At 38.6% G+C, this 19067-nt stretch overlaps 1 protein-coding gene across 5 annotated transcripts in view; it reads left to right on the top strand.

Annotated features, from left to right (window-relative positions):
- The window catches only part of LOC127451336 (NHS-like protein 2), a 126964-nt gene that overhangs the window by 44599 nt on the left and 63298 nt on the right, over positions 1–19067 (top strand). The window contains exon 1 of one of the 5 annotated variants that reach the window (XM_051715964.1): positions 18789–19019. The exons of the other annotated variants lie outside the window; for them this stretch is intronic. Coding sequence (XP_051571924.1) covers positions 18938–19019 — 82 coding nt within the window. The 5' untranslated portion in view covers positions 18789–18937. Of the gene's footprint in view, positions 1–18788; positions 19020–19067 lie in introns of those variants that run through there. 5 annotated transcript variants of the gene reach the window in all.

Here is a 19067-nt window from a genome sequence, read left to right on the forward strand (position 1 = left end):
TAAGTTTTCAAAACAACCCCACACACGCGTAATGGCGGGGGCGTTTACACTTATCCACATGCAAAGATGTTACCCAATCACAGCAGTGTGTGTTTACACAGAAGTCTTCAAGAACACATGCCCCAAAAAACAGAGTTTTTTCCTCAAGTGGACCTCAAGGAACATTATCAAATAAAATAAAAATCCAATTCATGGCACCTTTAAATGAGTTAAAAAACAGAGAAGAGAAGGAGGGCTCTCTCCTCTCCCTTCTCCTCTTCACTCTTTCCTTCCCACCACTCCCTCTTTTCCCTCCTCTCTCTAAGCCCCCTAAATATGATCGCCTGCTCCTGCTCCCCACACCATCTGTTTCAGCAGAACAGCAGAGCAGACACCAGAGTCCTTTCCTTTTTCCATTTCCAAATGGTCCTGGTCTGTAATCTAGGTGAGTGTTGGAACAGGTAAATGTTTGTTTAAATCAGCTTCTCAGACATTGTGACTAAAAACTTAAAGCTTAAGTTTTTAATTTTTTTTTGGATGTTAAATTGATAGTTCATTCAAATATGTGATTTACATATGTAAATTCACATATTTAATTCAATAAAAGTACATACCCCTACCTTGCACATACATTACCACTTACACATGTACATATGCCATTCTGTTAAATGTCATATTATTTGTATGTCTATTTATACTCTGTTTTATATTCTGTGTCTCACTGTAATGTTCTGTGTGCACTTGTTTCTCCTATCACCAAAAAAATTCTTTGTGTACGTGAGAACACTTGGCAATAAAGCTCATTTAGCTCACTCTGAAATTCTCTCATCATTTACTTACCCTCATGCAATCCCAGATTTGTATGACTTTCTTTCTTCTGCAGTACACAAACAAAGATTTTTAGAAGAATATTTCAGCTCTGTTGGTCCATACAATGCAAGTGAATGTTGACCAGAAATTTGAAGCTCCAAAAATCAAATAAAGGAAACATAAAAGTAATCCATAAGACTCCAGTGGGTTAATATTTGTCTTCTGAAGCGATGCAATCAATTTGGGTGAGAGTCAGATTAATATTTCAGTTGTTTTTTTTACTATAAATCTCCACTTTCACTTTCAGAATGAGAAAAAGGACTTAAATGTTGATCTGTTTCTCACCCACACCTATCATATCACTTCAAAAGACATAGATTTAACCACAGAAGTCTTATGGATTACTTTTATTCTGCCTTTATGTGATCTGTGGAGCTTGAAATGTCTGGTCACCATTCACTTGCATTGTATGGACCTACAGAGCTGAAATATTCTTCTAAAAATCTTAATATGTGTTCAGCAGAAGAAAGAAAGTCATACACATCTGGTATAGCATGAGGGTGAGTAAATGATGAGATAATTTTCATTTTTAGGTGAACTAACTCTTGTTAAGTGTTAAGGAAACCTGTTTGAAATGATTATTATTTTTGCAATTCCATTTGGTGATGCCAAATGTGCAGAAATTACTAGCCTGATCTCATGAAAATTACGTGACTGTGGCTACATTTTTGAAAAATGACATCATGTGGTTCATGACACGTATTGTGGCAGTTTCGAGGTGAAATGTTCATTGTGTGGAGCAAAAAGCAAGTTATATGTTCTCCTAAACAGATGAGATGCTCTATAGAGTTTTAAATAAACAAAACAGACCTCTAAACCTTAAACCTAATCATAACTGGTACTGTCATAAAAAGCAAACATCAGATGAAAAACAGATGAGGTTTGCGCTTATTAAGTTATAAATAAAGAAAAGCAACCTCCTTAATCTAAACCTTAAACCTACACCTAACTGATTGTGTTATGAATGCAATTGATGAAGCAACCACATCATTTTGTGTTGCTTATAACACTTTCGGTTCAGTGGGACTCGTACACCGGTCCTTTGCATTTCACCAGTTCTATCAGTTGAGCTAGCGCGCAATTTGATCGCGTTCAAACAAGCTAGTAAATGTAGTTGGTTATGTAATGCAAATGTTAAAATGTATCGCCTTACAAGTCATGCACTATAGACCATTGACTTGACAGCTAGCGCTTAGCTAGCTCCCCTAAATATTGCTAAAAGATAATATTGAATAAAATTAGCCTTCAGGTTCAAAGCTAGCTAGGTTTGAGTACACTATTGCTAGTAACACAGATAGTTATAATCATTGATTAAATGAAATTACGACACAAAGCCATCATTAATATGGAAGTATTCTTAGTTTACCATTTTTATAATGATATGAATTAATAACATACCTTTAATAAAATGTTCGCTGCAAACCCATGAGTTAGAAATGATCTCCTCAGTCCAGTCAGCTCTGTTGACGGAATCCGAAAAAAAGTGAAGCCCTCTGTTTTTGCCATTGTGATTGTTTACAGCCAACAGCACAGCACGGCATTTCATTTAGCTTAACCAGACAATTTAAAGGTAACAACTAACGTTTTGAGGACTGTTGGTCAGCTAACACGTTTGTTTTACAGATGGATCGGTGCGGTGCAGCACCTGGTCTTTTTGCCACCACTTCTGACTGTGACGTAGGCGTTGACGTTCCCAAAGTATTTGCCTATAGTAAAAGTGTTTTGATGTCATAAGATAACATTGTGTGAGTAACAGGGCGAAAAGTTAGTGCTATAAACTGATAATCTGCCGTTTTACCAGTGATTTGTATGAAAGGGAATGAAAGTCATTGTTGTTGTAGTGCCTCTAGTGTTGATTTCACCAGGAAACTGCCGCGATATGTACAACAATCCATATAAAAATTAGTTTTAAAAATTTTTGGTATAGTAACGTGATTGTATGAGACCAGGCTGCAAATTACACACTTCAGCTTTAAGCTTGTCAGAATGAGATGAAACAGTTTGAAAGTTTTGCTCTCAGTCTTTTTCATTAAAATTTGTCTCAGAGGCAACTTGCTTTCTCGTGTGCTGTGGCCATTACTTTCACAGGTAGGAAAATCTATCTACAAAGGTTTGGTAAAGCTGGTGTTGGGGTTGTGGGCTTTAGAGCTGTTACTTCAGTGATTGGCAAGAGTATTCGAGTATAGAAGAAACATAGATTGTTTGATTGACAGGCAGCTTATTGTAAGAGACAGATGTAAGAGAGATGTCTTGAGAGATCTCCTGAACTGCTGGAATAATGAAACCTGCTGCTACAATCAATGTTTCTCCACCCCCTTCTCTGTGTTTTCCCATGTAGGAATGAACTAAAGATTTTAAAGCAGGTTTGGCAGTAGGCGCTGAAGCAAAAGATACTGTTGTCAGAGCTTTTAAGATGACTGAGTGGCCAGAATATGTTATGGTCAAAAGAAGACTGTGAAAAATACTCACTGTTTCAAAAATATAGCCATAAGACAAAAACAATATTCTATAGCATGATTTTAGTGTGCTAAAATTGCTTACTAACCTTTTCTGTGTAAAGTTACAGTATGTCCAATTTTACAACTTGGGTTTACTTGACGCCGTAAACCCTAAAAACCCTAAAATGACCATAAAAACAACGATTTAAACAAACAAATAATTCACAAGTTTTAACAGAAGAATTAATGTAAGTGCTTTTATTAAATATTAAGCTTCACATTTCTGCCTTTAAACCCTCCAAAAATTGGCCCCATTCACTTCCATTGTAAGTGCCTCACTGTAACCTTGATATTTGCATTTTTTTTATTTTTTAGAAAAGTAACATTTCTTTAAAAGAAAAAAATATTATTTATGGTAATCAACATAATCCCACAAATGCTGTTGGTTAAGTTTAACCAATTAAAGTTTAAATAGGGGCAAATTGTCACATGTGATTTATATTTGCATTTTATACAATATGAATAATTACAATATCAGTTTGGCAAAACAATAGTTTGACATATTTGTATGTTACCTTTTACATTTTTGCTTTTTCATTAATTGTTTTGTGTTTTATAATTGTTTTACTGTTTAATTTTAGCTGAAAGCCATACAAAAGCCATTTAAATTGGCCATTCAGTGGAACATTCCCATTGTGACAACTTACCCCATGTTGTGTAAACCCACATTTCAACCATTTTTGCCAGGAAAGTAGATAGTTCATTGAACACAGATTGACATTTTGTGGCTCTGTATCGCTTTTTTTTTAAAACATTGCTCTGTTGGTTTGAGCGGTCCAACTTCTGACTCAACCAATGGCACTAGTTTTGTGCAAGACCAACTGTTTGTCCAGACGATGGAAGATGAAGGTGCATGGGGAGAAAGGAGTGGTAGTAGTTTGGGAAAAAAGATATTTGCAATTCTATTTGGAACTGCTAGTGGCACAGGAATGACACACTTCACCTTTGTTTTGGTATTTGTGAACAAGTAGCTATTGTTGAAATAATGAAAGTTTAGAAAGCTTTTTGGCTTAAGTTTTACAAAGTCATTTTACAGTTAAGAAAACTCAAGCCTCAGGACACAGTCTACATAATTAAAGTAAATATTTATATATTTATAAATTGTAAATGAGCTTTGCTTTAGCAGAGTCAATTTTAAACACAGTGGAGCTATGATTTGCAAAAAATAAGATGACAGTATTCCTACAGAATCAACCAGCACTTACTGAAACACACACACACACACACACACACACACACACACACACACACACCATGCATTTTATGGATTTTATACAGATCTAACGATAATTTCTATCTCCTAACTCTACCCCACCCCTAAACCTAACCCTCACAGAAACCTTTTTGCATTTATATATATATATATATATATATATATATATATATATATATATATATATATATATATATGTATGTATTTTTTTTTTTTTTATCCCCTTTTCTCCCAATTTGGAATGCCCAATTCCCACTACTTAGTAGGTCCTCGTGGTGGCGCAGTTACTTGCCTCAATCCAGGTGGCAGAGGACATATCCAAGTTGCCTCCGCTTATGAGACCATCAGTCCGCGCATCTTATCACGTGGCTCATTGTGCATGACACTGCAGAGACTCCCAGCATGTGGAGGCTCATACTATTCTCCGCGATCCACGCACAACTTACCATGCGCCCCATTGAGAGCAAGAACCACTAATCGTGACCACGAGGAGGTTACCCCATGTGACTCTATCCTCCCTAGCAACTGGGCCAATTTGGTTACTTAGGAGACCTGGCCGGAGTCACTTAGCACACCCTGGATTTGAACTCGTGACTCCAGTGGCATTTTTACATTTTCAAAAAAACATTGTTTAGTATGTTTACTAAGCCATTTCCCTTGTGGGGACCGTTGGCTGGGCCCCACAGTGTAGGTGATCTCAGGTTTTACTATCCTTGTGGGGACATTTGGTCCCCACAATGTCACATAAACATGTACACACACACACACACACACACCTACTCAAATCAATAAAACACAAGCCTGCAAGTCTGCAACTGTCTCACTGTTGTGTGGAACTTTGTTTATATGTGTGAGCATCCAGCATTTAGTTTCTCTTATTTTCTTGTGTCTTTTGTTAACAGTTAGAACCTTCTTATGATCTCTTGTGTTTAAAAATGTATGAGTGTATTCTTCTCTGGTTCAGATACACAAAGCGCAGAGTGTTTTGTGAGGGTGCATGTCATTCTCTGTGTATACAGATCACAGACACATACAGACATAGACGAGAAAGTGTGTATGCAACACAGACAGATATCAGCACTCTTGTCATCACCAGGCTTACGTAATGTTGTATATAAATGCAAGTGTAGGGGACAGATCCAGGGTTCCTCTTATATAATTAAACAACAGGGACAGACCTTCATCGTGTCTAATCTCCATCTAGATGAAAATGTTTTTTTTTTTTTTCCAAGAAAATCAATGATCCAGATCTTTTATTGAGATGTTTTTTTATTAAATCAAATTTCCACATGCGCCCTGTTGCCTCGAGAACCAATCCTCCTTGATAAAAATCTCAACAAAAGATCAGGATCATTGATTTTCTTGGAAAAAACCCTCTTTTCAAGAATCCTCTGTATTAATTCCATCCATTCTTGCCCATGGAATCTGCTTTATAAGATTAGTATTCAAAGCACCAGACGGATATGAGTCAGAGCCCGATCCAGATATTTCCACTTCTTGAAGATCAGTTTGACTGTCTGTCTTGGCCTCAAATAATTATCAATAAATTATTTAAAGGATCAATTTAAGTTAGAACACAATTAACAGCTAACTTCGAGTTCCCTACATGGCTGTGCTGGGAATTAATGTGTCTGTCATGTCAGTGCAAGACCATTTCCAAATCTTCCTGTGCTTCCGTTTCTGGCAGCAGGTCAGCTGTCCTCGTTTGCATAGAGACATTTGATGTAGGATTTGAGCTGCTCCGCCTCACTTCCTACATCCTATCATAGCATGAGCTGAACGACAAACAAATATCCCATTAAACCTCCCCTGCTCTGCGCGCAGAATGCTGTCCTCTTTCTCATTCAGATAAACTGAGCAGTTTAGCTGGAATTACAATCCCCTAATCTACCGCTGCACAGATGAGTTTAAAAGACACGAATGAACAGAACAATCAAATGGAATGAGTAGAATGAAATGAGAGTGAAATAAGTAAATAGATGAAAGAAAGACTGAAAACGGGATTAAGACATGAAAGAATAGTTTTATAGACCACTGTCGAGCAGAGAGGAGTATAGGAATATTTGTGTGTGTGTGTGTGTGTAATCCAGCGGGTGGATGGACAGTTTTGGATTGTAATCTGCCATGTTTTTGCTTCTCTGGGCTGCCCAGCATCGAGTGGGATTATTAATCCGCAGCCAATTATCCCAAATCTCAATCTGCAGCCAGATGTCCGCTGCTCTAGATTGAGCTTCCTGATGATAAATCATGGACCTTCACGCACTTATACATACACACACAGCTCTCAGTGACAGAAGAACATCTTATTTTGTGCTGTAAAACAGGAATCACATTTCAGTTTGGGGTTGAATGATTGTGTGGATTGGCACCATTGATCTGAACACAGTCTGGATTTACACTAAGGTACTGTAAAACCCAGTTTATCCCTTCTGTTCCTTTCCCTGGATCCATCAATCCGTTTTTAACTCTTTGCTTGCAGCACTCAGTGTGTGTTGAGAAAGCCACAAGTCTAGATTGTAAACCTATTTTGGTGTAAATAGACCTGGTTTGATTTGCTGTGTTGTAAAAAAGAAAAGTAAATTTTTTGGAAATATGATTCTTTTAACTGGATATTGTACTTATTAATATTATTAAAATGGCCTTTTTTGGGGGCCTGGGTAGCTCAGTGCTAAAATACACTGGCTACCACCCCTGGAGTTTGCTAGCTCGCTAGTTCGAATCCCAGGGCGTGCTGAGTGACTCCAGCCAGGTCTCCTAAGCAACCAAATTGGCCCAGTTGCTAGGGAGGGTAAAGTCACATGGGGTAAACTCCTCGTGGTCGCTATAATGTGGTTCGTTCTCGGTGGGGTGCATGGTGAGTTGAACATGGTTGCCGCGGTGGATGGCGTTAAGCCTTCACATGCGCTATGTCTTCGTGGCAATGCGCTCAACAAGCCACATGATAAGATGCGTGGGATGACGGTCTCAGACGCTGAGGCAACTGGGATTCATCCTCTGCCACCTGGACTGAGGCGAATCACTACGCAACCACGAGGACCGAAAAGCGCTTTGGGAATTGGCCATTCCAAATTGGGAGGAAAAGGGGAAAAAATCCCCCCCCCCCCCCCCTTTTTTTATTTTTTATTTTTTATTTTTTATTTTTTTTATACAATTAATTACTTTTAAAGGGATAGTTTTCCCCAAATTATCATCATGTACTCAGTTTCATGTTGTTCCAAACCCCTTTGAATACCTTTTTTTCATGCAGCACAACAGGCAGTATGTCAGAAGCCTCATCAGAATGTTGACCTCAGTCACCATTCAGTTTCATTGTATCTTTTTTTTTCTCCATACAATGAAAGTGAATGGTGACTGAGGCTAATTCAGCCTAACATCTCCTTTTGTGTTCTACAGAGGAAAGAATATCAAGGGTATGGAACAACATGAGGTTGAGAAAATGACAACAAAATATTTTTTTGTTGTTGTTTTTTTTTTTGTGAACTAAGTTTAAAATAAAACCAATTGATATTATGGGTGCAAAACAAACTCACCAAGTTGCTTCCTCCTTTTATGAGGCACCAAATCTTGTTTGTCTTTCACAAGTTTTCAAGTTTTTACAGTTCTGGTGGAAATTGGATCTGAAGTCTGAGAGATTATTTGAGATTCATTATTTGAATATATTGACAGCTCTCAAATGTTATTTTTGTTAAGTCGTAATCTCAGTTGTATAGATTAAACAAAGCAAAATCAAATGCTTCTTATAGTTAGTACCCCCTGGTACTTACATTTACTGGTTGGAAATCACTGATCTAGAGGGTAGTGGCGGTCCATCAGAGGAGGAGAGGGAGGCTAAACATCCTAAAAATATATATTCAAAATAAACTAATAACTAAAGTGATCAAATTAATAGTTGTTTAATAGGGCTGCCCCCGACCAAAGATTTTCCTAGTCGACTAGCAGGCATTAGTTTAAGCCATTAGTCGATTAGTCATTGCACGTTTATGATATTAATTTAATTACTTAAATATAGATATATATTGGAAGCATCAGAAAATGGTTTGAGTTCCAGTAACATTGCTAACACTGTTCTACTGTTCTACATTACAGAGAAATACTAAACCATAATAATGAGCCTTTAAAATATAAATTATATATTTATAAACAAGCACGAAGCGAGCCACAGCGACACCGGCAAAAGCGGTAATGATTCTGAATGTGTCGGAAAAACCAGCAAGGAGACTGTCTGAACATTTTGTTAATTTATAGAGAGAAACCTCCATCTGGCCCCGCCTACCGGCAGGTCATCCCTGCCTCTTCGAACCTGGGAGGGTGACAAGGGGAGGGAAAAACAACAACAACAACAAAAAAACGAGAGGGAAAGGCCAACACGGAGCGACAGCGGGAGAGAGAGAGGAGAGAGAGAGAGAGAGAAAAAAAAAATACTTGCTGGTTCTCCGATACGTCGTAGCCTGGTCCTCGGCCACTCCTCCACCCTCTAGTGGACGACAGCCACGCCTCCCCGGGCGGATCGGAGGCAGTCCTCCAGCCCCTGGCAGACGGAACGCCCCACCGCGTTTTCGGTGGATGGTTCTCCTGCTCCAGGCGGTCGGCCAGGAGCCCCTCCTCCCCTCGCTGTTTGTGGCCGTTCCTCCGCTCTCAGGCGGCTGGGCTCCTCTGTCCCCCAGCAGATGGCCGTGGCTGCTCAGTTGGGGTGGATGGTAGTGGCGAGGACTCTACTACGGCGCATCCCTCATCCTTCCCGGGATTCGACACCAGTGTAACAAAGTTCAATAGAAAGGAGGAGGCAAGAACCGGTTTGACAATATAAATAATCTTTTAATAAAACAAAAAGACACAAACATAAACACATACAGGGCAGCTGCCCGTAACTCTCTCTCTCTCGAACTGCTGCCTCCGGTCGCCTTTATCCCTCTCGAGGGCTTGATTAGCCTGATTAGGGGCCGGGTGTGCAGCATCACGACCCGGCCCCGCCCTCCTCCCTGCCACAACACTTTATTTTATTATTAAGAACAGATGACAGAAAAGCCGTCTATGCGCATGTATGACACGCTGTTTGTTCGGAGGGGTGCAGTCTCGTGGAACATGCGCATGTAAAAGGTTCTCACTCTTTCTTTGTTTCTGTCCTCTGAATTTGTTTATGCAAGAACAGTATCATCTATGAGTGCTGCAAATGACCTCAGACATCTCAGCTCAGGATGTGCTTTGAGTTCAGTTCGCTTTATTTCCACAGAGCAGTTCATTGTGACCAACTCTGCAGCCTATACATCTGTGATTAAAACATAAAATAATACAAAAACACATTCACCTTGATCCATGATTTATATTTCAGTAATTATTATCATCATTATAATTATAACTTTTGCATTTATAATTGTTTTTATGTCTTCATTTGTGTAAGTAATTTTCCGCTGCATGTTTGGACGGATACTTGCCTAACGGTAAATGGAAAGGTGGTTACTTATATATTATTTTTTTGATCACTTCATTATTTTAATTGCTTTTTCATTTTGTTTGGAGTGCAATTTGAATTTAGAAATGTATTTGATTTAAGTTTTTAGTTTTTTAAATAAATGTATTTAATTTTCAATGCAACCCCTGGACTGATCCCTCAGCCCAGGGATTGCCGATGTAATTGGATATTGCGAATATATATATATTGTGAAGGAGGGAACAAAACGAATTTATTCACACACATGATGTATTTTCCCGGACAACGAAATACCCGACCGGTAGAGAATGCTCAGATGAAGTAGGTTCTTTGCCAGAGAGACGTTGCCCTTCACAACTGTTGTAAAACCATCTTTCAAAAAGTTGAACAACACACATTTTAATTGCACTTAATTTTTTTCCAGTTTCATTTGAATTTTTTGTTAAAATAAATAAAAAATAAAGTTCAAAGTGTCTTGCTTTATTGTGTTGGGTTAACCCTAACCCTGCTTAACGAATATTACCCCATAGTACCTCCTAGCATCCAACCAGTGGTAATACCGGATACCGTTCGTCGGTTTCCTGTGGAGTTTTTTTTCTGCGACCAACCGACCAATCAAAACTTGGTCGACCAAGACTTTTCTCACTGACTAACGTTTGGTCCACTATTAGGGGGCAGCCCTCTTGTTTAATGTACATAACACAGATGAATATAATGCATTTCTTTCATACACAGTAGCCCGGGTGAGTTTTATTCACTTTTAATCAAAGCATGAATGTCAGAGGCATCCTTGGAGGCTAATAGCATAAAAATTCTCCTCTCATTACTAAACTGACCAATCAAAATGAATATTCAAATGATGCAACTTTAAACATGCGCCGAAAATGGCTTTTTAAAATGCTTTTATTTTTAATTTAGAAATAGTACTGACAAGAGACATCCTAATACAACATAAAATAAACACGTGAATGAATAAGTAAGATATAATGTACACTCAGCTGGTTGTTATCAAAAAAAAAAAAAACCCTACAGGGTGATCAGAATCAGATCTTGTTTTACCCTGAAGGGATTTATTACAACCAGCTGACTGTACATTATCCCGCTTATTACATGGCTACTAACCAAATAAACAAATAAATGGACATGAAACATTGATTTGCATTGAAATTATATTATTATGTGAGAAGAAATCAATTGTGGAACAGTTGAAATCCACCTCCGGTTTACGTCTGAGTTCTGTTGGTGTTTATTTTGTAATTAATGACTGACTGCTCATTATCCAGCTCATTAAAAGACTACTTGCCAAATAAATAAATAAATACACATGAAACATTGATTTGAGCTTAAATTATTTTATTAGCTTACTTGTAGATATCGCACAGTGATCCGGAAAGATGGCTTGCAATACCCGGATGAGTGGTCTACGTGGATGTGCGGTTGTTACTCGGAGAGATCAGACCGCTAGATGGTGCTGTTGACTAATCAGAACAGAGTATTCCATAGAGCCATGTAATAAGTAAAAAAAATAATATATATATTCATAAATAAAATTATTACAAATATAATGAATAAATAACACCTCCAGATAACATACTACTGAACAGTTATCTTTCCACTGAGGCTTAATGAAAAAGGCTTAATGAAGGCTAAATGAAATTTAGCCAATTAGCGCTTATGATCTTAGTGCATCATCAGCCATGCTTGTGGTTAGCGTGAAAGGTGAAGAACGACTTTCAACTTTAGCCAAAATATCAATTAAAAGTAGTGAAGGATCTCAAAAAATTTGAAAGACTGAACGACAGGGTCATATACAGTATAAATAGGGAACAAAGGAAGGAGCTGAGGATGGAGTTGCTCTTCACATTTGTTGGAAATGGGGCCTTTCACACTGAACGTGTTTTGCATCCTTCTGTGCTGTTTTAATTGTTTATCTATGCAAACATGTGCTAGATGGGAGAATTTGACAGTTGCACTGCAATTCGAGCTGGTTAAAAATAACTTCAACTGTTAAAAACATGTCTCTCGAAACCTGCATTCTGTTATATGGGTTGCACTGCATCTAGATCCCACACTTGGGGTAAAAGGCCCCCCGGGGGTTTTATAGTGAAATAGTGTAGATATAGGGGCAATGGTTACAGGCTAAAATTTGTCAACTTGTGCAAATACTTCTGAGGCAGCAAAATGCTAATTTTAACAAATTAGAATAATGCTTATTCTAAATAACCACTTAAATTTCTATCTCATCTGGCATTTCATATTATCTCAAGTGTACTTCGTCAATGTGAGCCCATTTTGAACATTTTTCATTACAAATCTATTCCCCTCTTTTAAGAAATACAATGTGTTTTATGGGGGCTTTAGCCCCTGCAACAAGGGAGCTATGTACCACAAATAATTAAAAAAAAACTGAAAATGACAAATAAGTATTTTGTCTCAAAATAAATCTAATAATTTCAGGGATTTTCATTAACTACATAAATTTGCAACAATTAAAAAAATATTAAAAGTTATATCAAATTACCTCAAAATCAAACTTTAGACATTGCATGCAAAAAAAAAAAATTCAGTGCATTGTGACAAACAAATGCTGTGGTAGGCTTGTTTGGAAGTTTCACTTGCAGTCGGTGGGATGAATACATGTGACCAAGGCAGTGACCAATGAGCTTCAGGCTGAAGATACGTTTTTCAGAAGCGAAATATTTTTCTGCAGAAAAACAGTGTGCGTGCACTTTGGAGCCAACATGCCTATTTGAATGACAAATTAAATGATATATTATAATTATTTTATACAGTATATTTATATATTATTTATGATTATATCATAATTTATTTTATAGATATAGCATTTTATTTTGATAATGTACTTGATAATAATAATTGTACTTAATATGTACTTAAAATTAATAATTGATTATGATTGGTCAATTGCGGCATTCTACGGTCATATATTCTATGATCTGATCTGTAATCAGTACTTACAAAAATATTTAATGTCTATTTATTTCATAGGTAGTTGTGTAATAAGTTTAGTTAGCCGGTCATTATTGCAAAATAAACCAGTCCAAGGTGACTGTACATTATGCCTTACTAAACCCCCTATTCATATAGATTTATAAAATTTCACACGTGTAATAAGCAACTGTTATGAGCGCGTTCTTACGTACATATACCGCTGAAGAGTTGCCAATATCGTAAATGTGGTCTCGTCAAACCTTTCAGTGCTTCTTCTGCTTCTTTCCATGTGCAACAACTTTCAGATAAGGCACAAACTCCAACCGTTGCCTTCAAACACTAATTGTTGTTCATGGTTATATTTCTCGGTGCTCTTGCTCTCGGCAAGCTTCAGGCTGATTGGCTGCAGAAATGGGGCATGACAGTGAAGCATTGAGAAAAGCCTAAGGCAGTCTTTCAGTGTGATATCTATCCTCTGTTCTTAATCGGTAAATGTGACAGACCCAGCGACTAAGGAGGGCAAGTTCAGCAAAAACCGTCGATAGATGTGACACCCCCCACCCAAATCGAGTCGGCTAGTGTGGTGCCCGCCAGATGAAAAACAATAGGATCACTGCAGCTGTGAAGCCAGCTGTCACTTTCAGCTAGAGCAAGAGAGGACAACCCCCCTGTAGTGGTACAGTGATAAGTCACAGACAGCTGTTCCTGTAAAGTGTCTAACTGATCATCATTGTGTTTCTCATGAACTATCCCAGCTTCTTTTCTCTGTTCTTATATAACGGCTAACTGGACATTAAAAAAAAATTGCTTAAAAACATTTTGTCATCCGATTTGTCAAATAAACAAACTTTACTTTTCTAGTTTCTTTTATTGCTTTTAGTGAATTGTACATGTATATAAAAGTAAATAAGTATTCTGCCGAACAAAGGCAAAACACAGTTACTACATATTTAGTCCAAATGGACTCATGACCAGAATCAGGTCTTTTAGACTATGATCTGTCCTGTGGCAGATGGGTTTAAGTCAACCATGCTGAAATTAAAAAGAAAACATATGAAAATTGTAGTAACTGTAAAATCCACACTAAACCAAAAGTAACTAAAAGTTACTGCGCTTTGCCACTGTAGGACAATATTGATGAGTGCTTGTGAATGTGCATATATATTACATGAGCAGTCTTTTGTCTGTAATGGTGCAGTGTGTGTTTACACAGGTAATGTTATTGTCAGTGGGTGCATTTGACCTCAGGTTGCCCCTTGTCACAAATGGCAGAGAATCAGTAGAGGCAGGACCCAAACACAGAGTAAAAAACAGAAAGCTTAATTAATACAAAAATAAACAAAGACAAAAACTCAAACTACCCAAAGGGGAAAAAAACGAGGTAAAGGATGGGTTAGAGGAAAAAGGGAAAAAACACGCAGGACCGACTGGACGGGGAACAGGACCAACTCGAACAAGACCAACAAACAAGACAGTGGACAGCACACACGAGGAGACTAAAATAGGGAGATAAATCAAACAGGTTAACAAGCAGGGTAGGTGTGACTAATGAAATAATAATGGGCAAACAAGGAGGTGGGGTATGACGTAGACTGAGAGACACGAGGAAAACAGAAACAAAACAAAACAAAACAAAACCATGTGCCCTCACAAAACACAGACACCCAAATGGCTTGAGCTCACATCGCCAAGACAATAAGGCAATATACGCTCATGCCAACCGACAGATAAGTCGAGAGAATGCACGGCAACGCCAATAAAGCAATGTCATGCATTCTCACACGAAACGATGCCTGAGCGTACATCACGAGGCAAACACCATGGGATACACGCAACAGGCAACAACGCAAGACAAGACACCTGTGTTAGAGTTCGGCCACAAATAAGCCAGACAGCTCAGACCGAAGTGACCAAACCTCACCACAACGAGAAGACAGACCTGGGTGCGCAGTGCAAAGTGAGCGCAATGCGAAGCGCATCCGTGGTTGCGAGAGACAGACAAAAACGATTGATGTGAGTGCATGCTGCCAAGATGACAATCGCAATGCACTCACGCCAATAAAAGACAGAACATGGAGCATGAGTGTCCGGATCACGACACCAACCGAAACCGAACCAGACAGGGAAGTCAGGATCAAGACACCATGCTCCGGACATGAAACACAAGACCGACTGAAGAGTGCATGGAAGGGAGACCACACCAGAAACCATGCGCTCAAACAAAAGACAGAAAACAAAACACAAGACAGACATAGAACAAAGATGTCACGAACCTGTTAAACAAAACCCAGAATGACAGAGTGACAGGATTGTGACAGACCCTGTGCAGAATGCTCAACAACTGAGCCAATCTTTGCTGGTACACTTCCTCTGCCCCTTCCTTCCTCTCCCTCCTGTTTTTAAAAGAAGACTGTTTGATCACCACAGAGGGTCCTGGAAACTTTGACATGGTATTTGAGGTCAAAGAGTAAACGCTGTCTGTGTTTGGGTTTGAGGGGGAGAGTGTCTACAGGTATGATGAGGTGGTTCAGGAATTTTTGTGAAAGCAAAAAGACAGCTAGAAGTTGTGTTTTAATGTGAGAAAAACATACAGTAAAGACATTCTGGGTCTGTATTTGTGTGTAATAGCAAAGGGATGCAGTAAAGGAATGTGGTGTGTATGTGCGTGTTTGTGTGTGTGTGTATGTGAGTTGGTTTTTGTGGTTACACACTAGTAATTACGAGGGTATTATGCTATAAATGTGGTTTATGAGGACACCCCTAGTGTCCCTGCAATTCAAAAGGCTTTAAAAAACATACTAAATGATGTTTTTTTGAAAATGTAAAAATGCAGAAAGTTTTTTGTGAGGGTTAGGTTTAGGGGTAGGGTTAGGGTTAGGGGATAAAATATATAGTCTGTACAGTATAAAAATCATTATGTCTATGGAGAGTCCTCATAATGATAGGAGTACCAACATGTGTGTGTGTGTGTGTGTGTGTGTGTGTGTGTGTGTGTTTTCAATGTGCACAAGGAAGGTTGTGGCAGTGTTATTATAGTTATAATTGAGTTTTTATTTCTATTTTATATTAAATTTGTCATTCCAAATTAGTTTTCATTTTCATTAGTTTTCACAGTTTTTCTGTTAGTTTTAGTTTTCTCAGTTTCAGTTTAGTTCGTTTTTATTTTAGTTTTAGTATTTTTTATGGCTGAACGTTTACTGGTATCATTTAAAACGTCTAACATCATTACATTTCTCAGGGCAGTCTTGTGTTACCTCTATCTAGTTGTATTATCATGTTTAATTTGGAATGTAAATGTTGCAAATTTTATAATACAGGGTCAATATGGGTAAAGTCACAAAGGACTATTAAACTTGATTCCCACTGTATCCAAATGAATTTCCTTTAATCATTGTAAATAATTACTACACTAATCTTTGGGAAGTAAACAATTAAAGGGATAGTTCACCCAAAAATTAAAATTCTCTCATCAATTACTCACCCCCATACCATCCCAGATGTGTTTAACTTTCTTTTGTCTGCAGAAGACAAACTAATAATATTTAGAAGAATAATTCAGCTCTGTTGGCCCATACAATGCAAGTGAATGGTGGCCAGAACTTTGAAGCTCCAAAAAGCACATAAAGGCAGCATAAAAGTAATGCATTAGACTCCAGTGGTTAAATCCATATGTTCTGAAGTGATATGATAGGTGTGGGTGAGAAACAGATAAATATTTAAGTCCATTTTTACTGTAAATATTGACATCAGCAGTCTCCTTGGCGATCATGATTTCAAGCTTGCACTCTGCCAACTCTACTAGGAAGTGTAATCGAGCTTGAAATCATGATCGTTCCTGTAGACTGCAACTGCAAGATGTACAGTGAAGTAGGAGTTAAATTTTGGTCTGTTCTCACCCAAAACTGATTAGATTGCTTTAGAAGACATGAATTAAACAACTTATGGACTACTTTATGCTGCCTTTATGTGCTTTTTGGAGCTTCAAAGCTTTGGACCCTGTTGACTTGTGTTGTATGGACCTACAGATCTGAGATATTCTTCTAATATCTTTGTTTGTGTTCACCAGAAGAAAGAAATACACATGCCATACACATTTGGAATGGCATGAGGGTCAGTAAATGATGAGAGAATGTTAATTGTTTGAGTAAACTCTTAAACGTTTTGAGGTTTTAAATAGATGATTTTACTTTGGGATGTGTGACAGAGCTTATTTCATGACCACCGGTGGGAAAAGCAACGACAAAGAAATTGACAAACAATTTTGAGGTGTAATGCTTGTAAATAAATCTGGAATTTGGTCAAAAGAGGGTCTTCAAAGGTTCCACTTCCCATTATTAAGCATTTCTTCATTTTTGCTTTTGACTACAGTTGAAGACATCCTAAGCTTTCTTCAAAGGTATAATGTTAGGTTATGTGTGTTTGGATCATAATTAAAAGTGTCCCACTTTGCCCATATTCACCCTAGCATATCAAAAACCAAAACTAAAATGAATTTGAGACTATTTTTATTTGTTATTTTTTGAGTTATGAAAAAGTATTTTAGTTTAGTTTCAGTTTTTTCCAATAATTTCAGTTTTTATTTTTATTTTAGTAAACGAAAATGTTTTTATTTAGTTTTAGTTTCAGTTTTCGTTAACTATAATAACACTGGGTTGTGGTCAGCGGAGTGTGTGCTCTGCTGATTAATCACTTTGCTGCCTCTGGACCTCTAGTGAGTCTAGTGTGTGCATGAGACCATATTGATTTCGCACCATTTGAATCTTTTAGTCAGCATGAGCAGGTGAGTGTATGTGAGTGTGTGTGTGATTGAGTGATTGAGTGTGTGTGTGTGTGTCTGTGTGAAGGGGCGGGGCATGTGATGTTTACCAGACAGATGTCTGTGATGAATTGATAATGGAGAACAGTGTTGTGGCTTAGAATGCTAAAGCTTCAGTCTGCAGTAGAGGGAGAGACCTGCCCTCTCCACTGCAGTGTGTGTGTATTCATGAGTGTGTGTCTGCAGCCAGTCAGCAGCTTGAACAGCAAACTCCTCTCACAAGCAGCCTGGGCTCATAACAGGATTTTACACTCATTTATTATCCTCCGCTATTTATTACTCTCTACCTTAGTTCCCATATCTTTTTGTGAATAAGAGAGTTGACACTCAACTGTCCTTGGGAAACATCCTTCTGCCACCAAACGCACATCGTTTTTTTTGAATGCACACTAGATTCCATGTGGCAAATCTTTGTGTTTGTGTGATTGGCTGTGACAGTAAACTATTACTGCCATCGTCTTACGTCACCTTTCTCACTGAGTCTCTCTCTCTCTCTCTCTCTCTCTCTCTCTCTCTCTCTCTCTCTCTCTCTCTCTCTCTCTCTCTCTCTGCTTGTTCACCTTATATTGTCTGCATTTTCTTACCTCCCCTCCTCTCAGTATTCCTCTCCAGCGCTCTCCCTCCTGTGATTCTCATTTCACATTCCCTCTACCTCTTTCACTATCTCACCTTCTCTTATCATTACCTCACTCTTTCCTTGTTTGCCGCATCTTTGCTCCTCATTCTGTCCTCCTCTCTATCTTCTCTCCTCTCTCTCTTTCTCTTCCCCTCCAACTGCAACAGCTCCACCTCTCCTTCGATTCACTCAACGGCGATAAAGCATCCACCTCCCTCCTCTATCTACACCCTCCCTCCCTCTCTCTCTCTTCCACTTTCAGCGTTTCGTTTTTCCATACGTTCAGCGTTCCCTGGCTCTCAATGAAATGAACACAGTGCCTCCACTCTGACTGCTGGAATCAAACAGGATAGAGCGCATGCTCTCTCTCTCTTTCTCACACTCTCACACACACATGCACCCTCATACACTCACGTTCACACAAATAAACAGACTCAGTCTCGCTGACTTCTCCGTGTCAAGCGGGCACACACACATGCACGCACTGCTGTGCTCACACACATAGACGAACAAACACACTCTCAGTCATTGTCAATTTGTGTGGCTTCAACCTTGGGATGAGGTGATGTTTTGGGACAGGAAACACGGAGCTATGGGCAATTCCCAACGGCGGGCCAAAGGGAGGCATAAAACCAAAGGGGCAACAGGTAAAACACACACACGTCACACCTTGACATGTGGACACCCTGCAGCAG

This window comes from Myxocyprinus asiaticus, chromosome 2 (genome assembly GCF_019703515.2).
Source record: "Myxocyprinus asiaticus isolate MX2 ecotype Aquarium Trade chromosome 2, UBuf_Myxa_2, whole genome shotgun sequence".
Lineage (NCBI taxonomy): Eukaryota > Metazoa > Chordata > Actinopteri > Cypriniformes > Catostomidae > Myxocyprinus > Myxocyprinus asiaticus.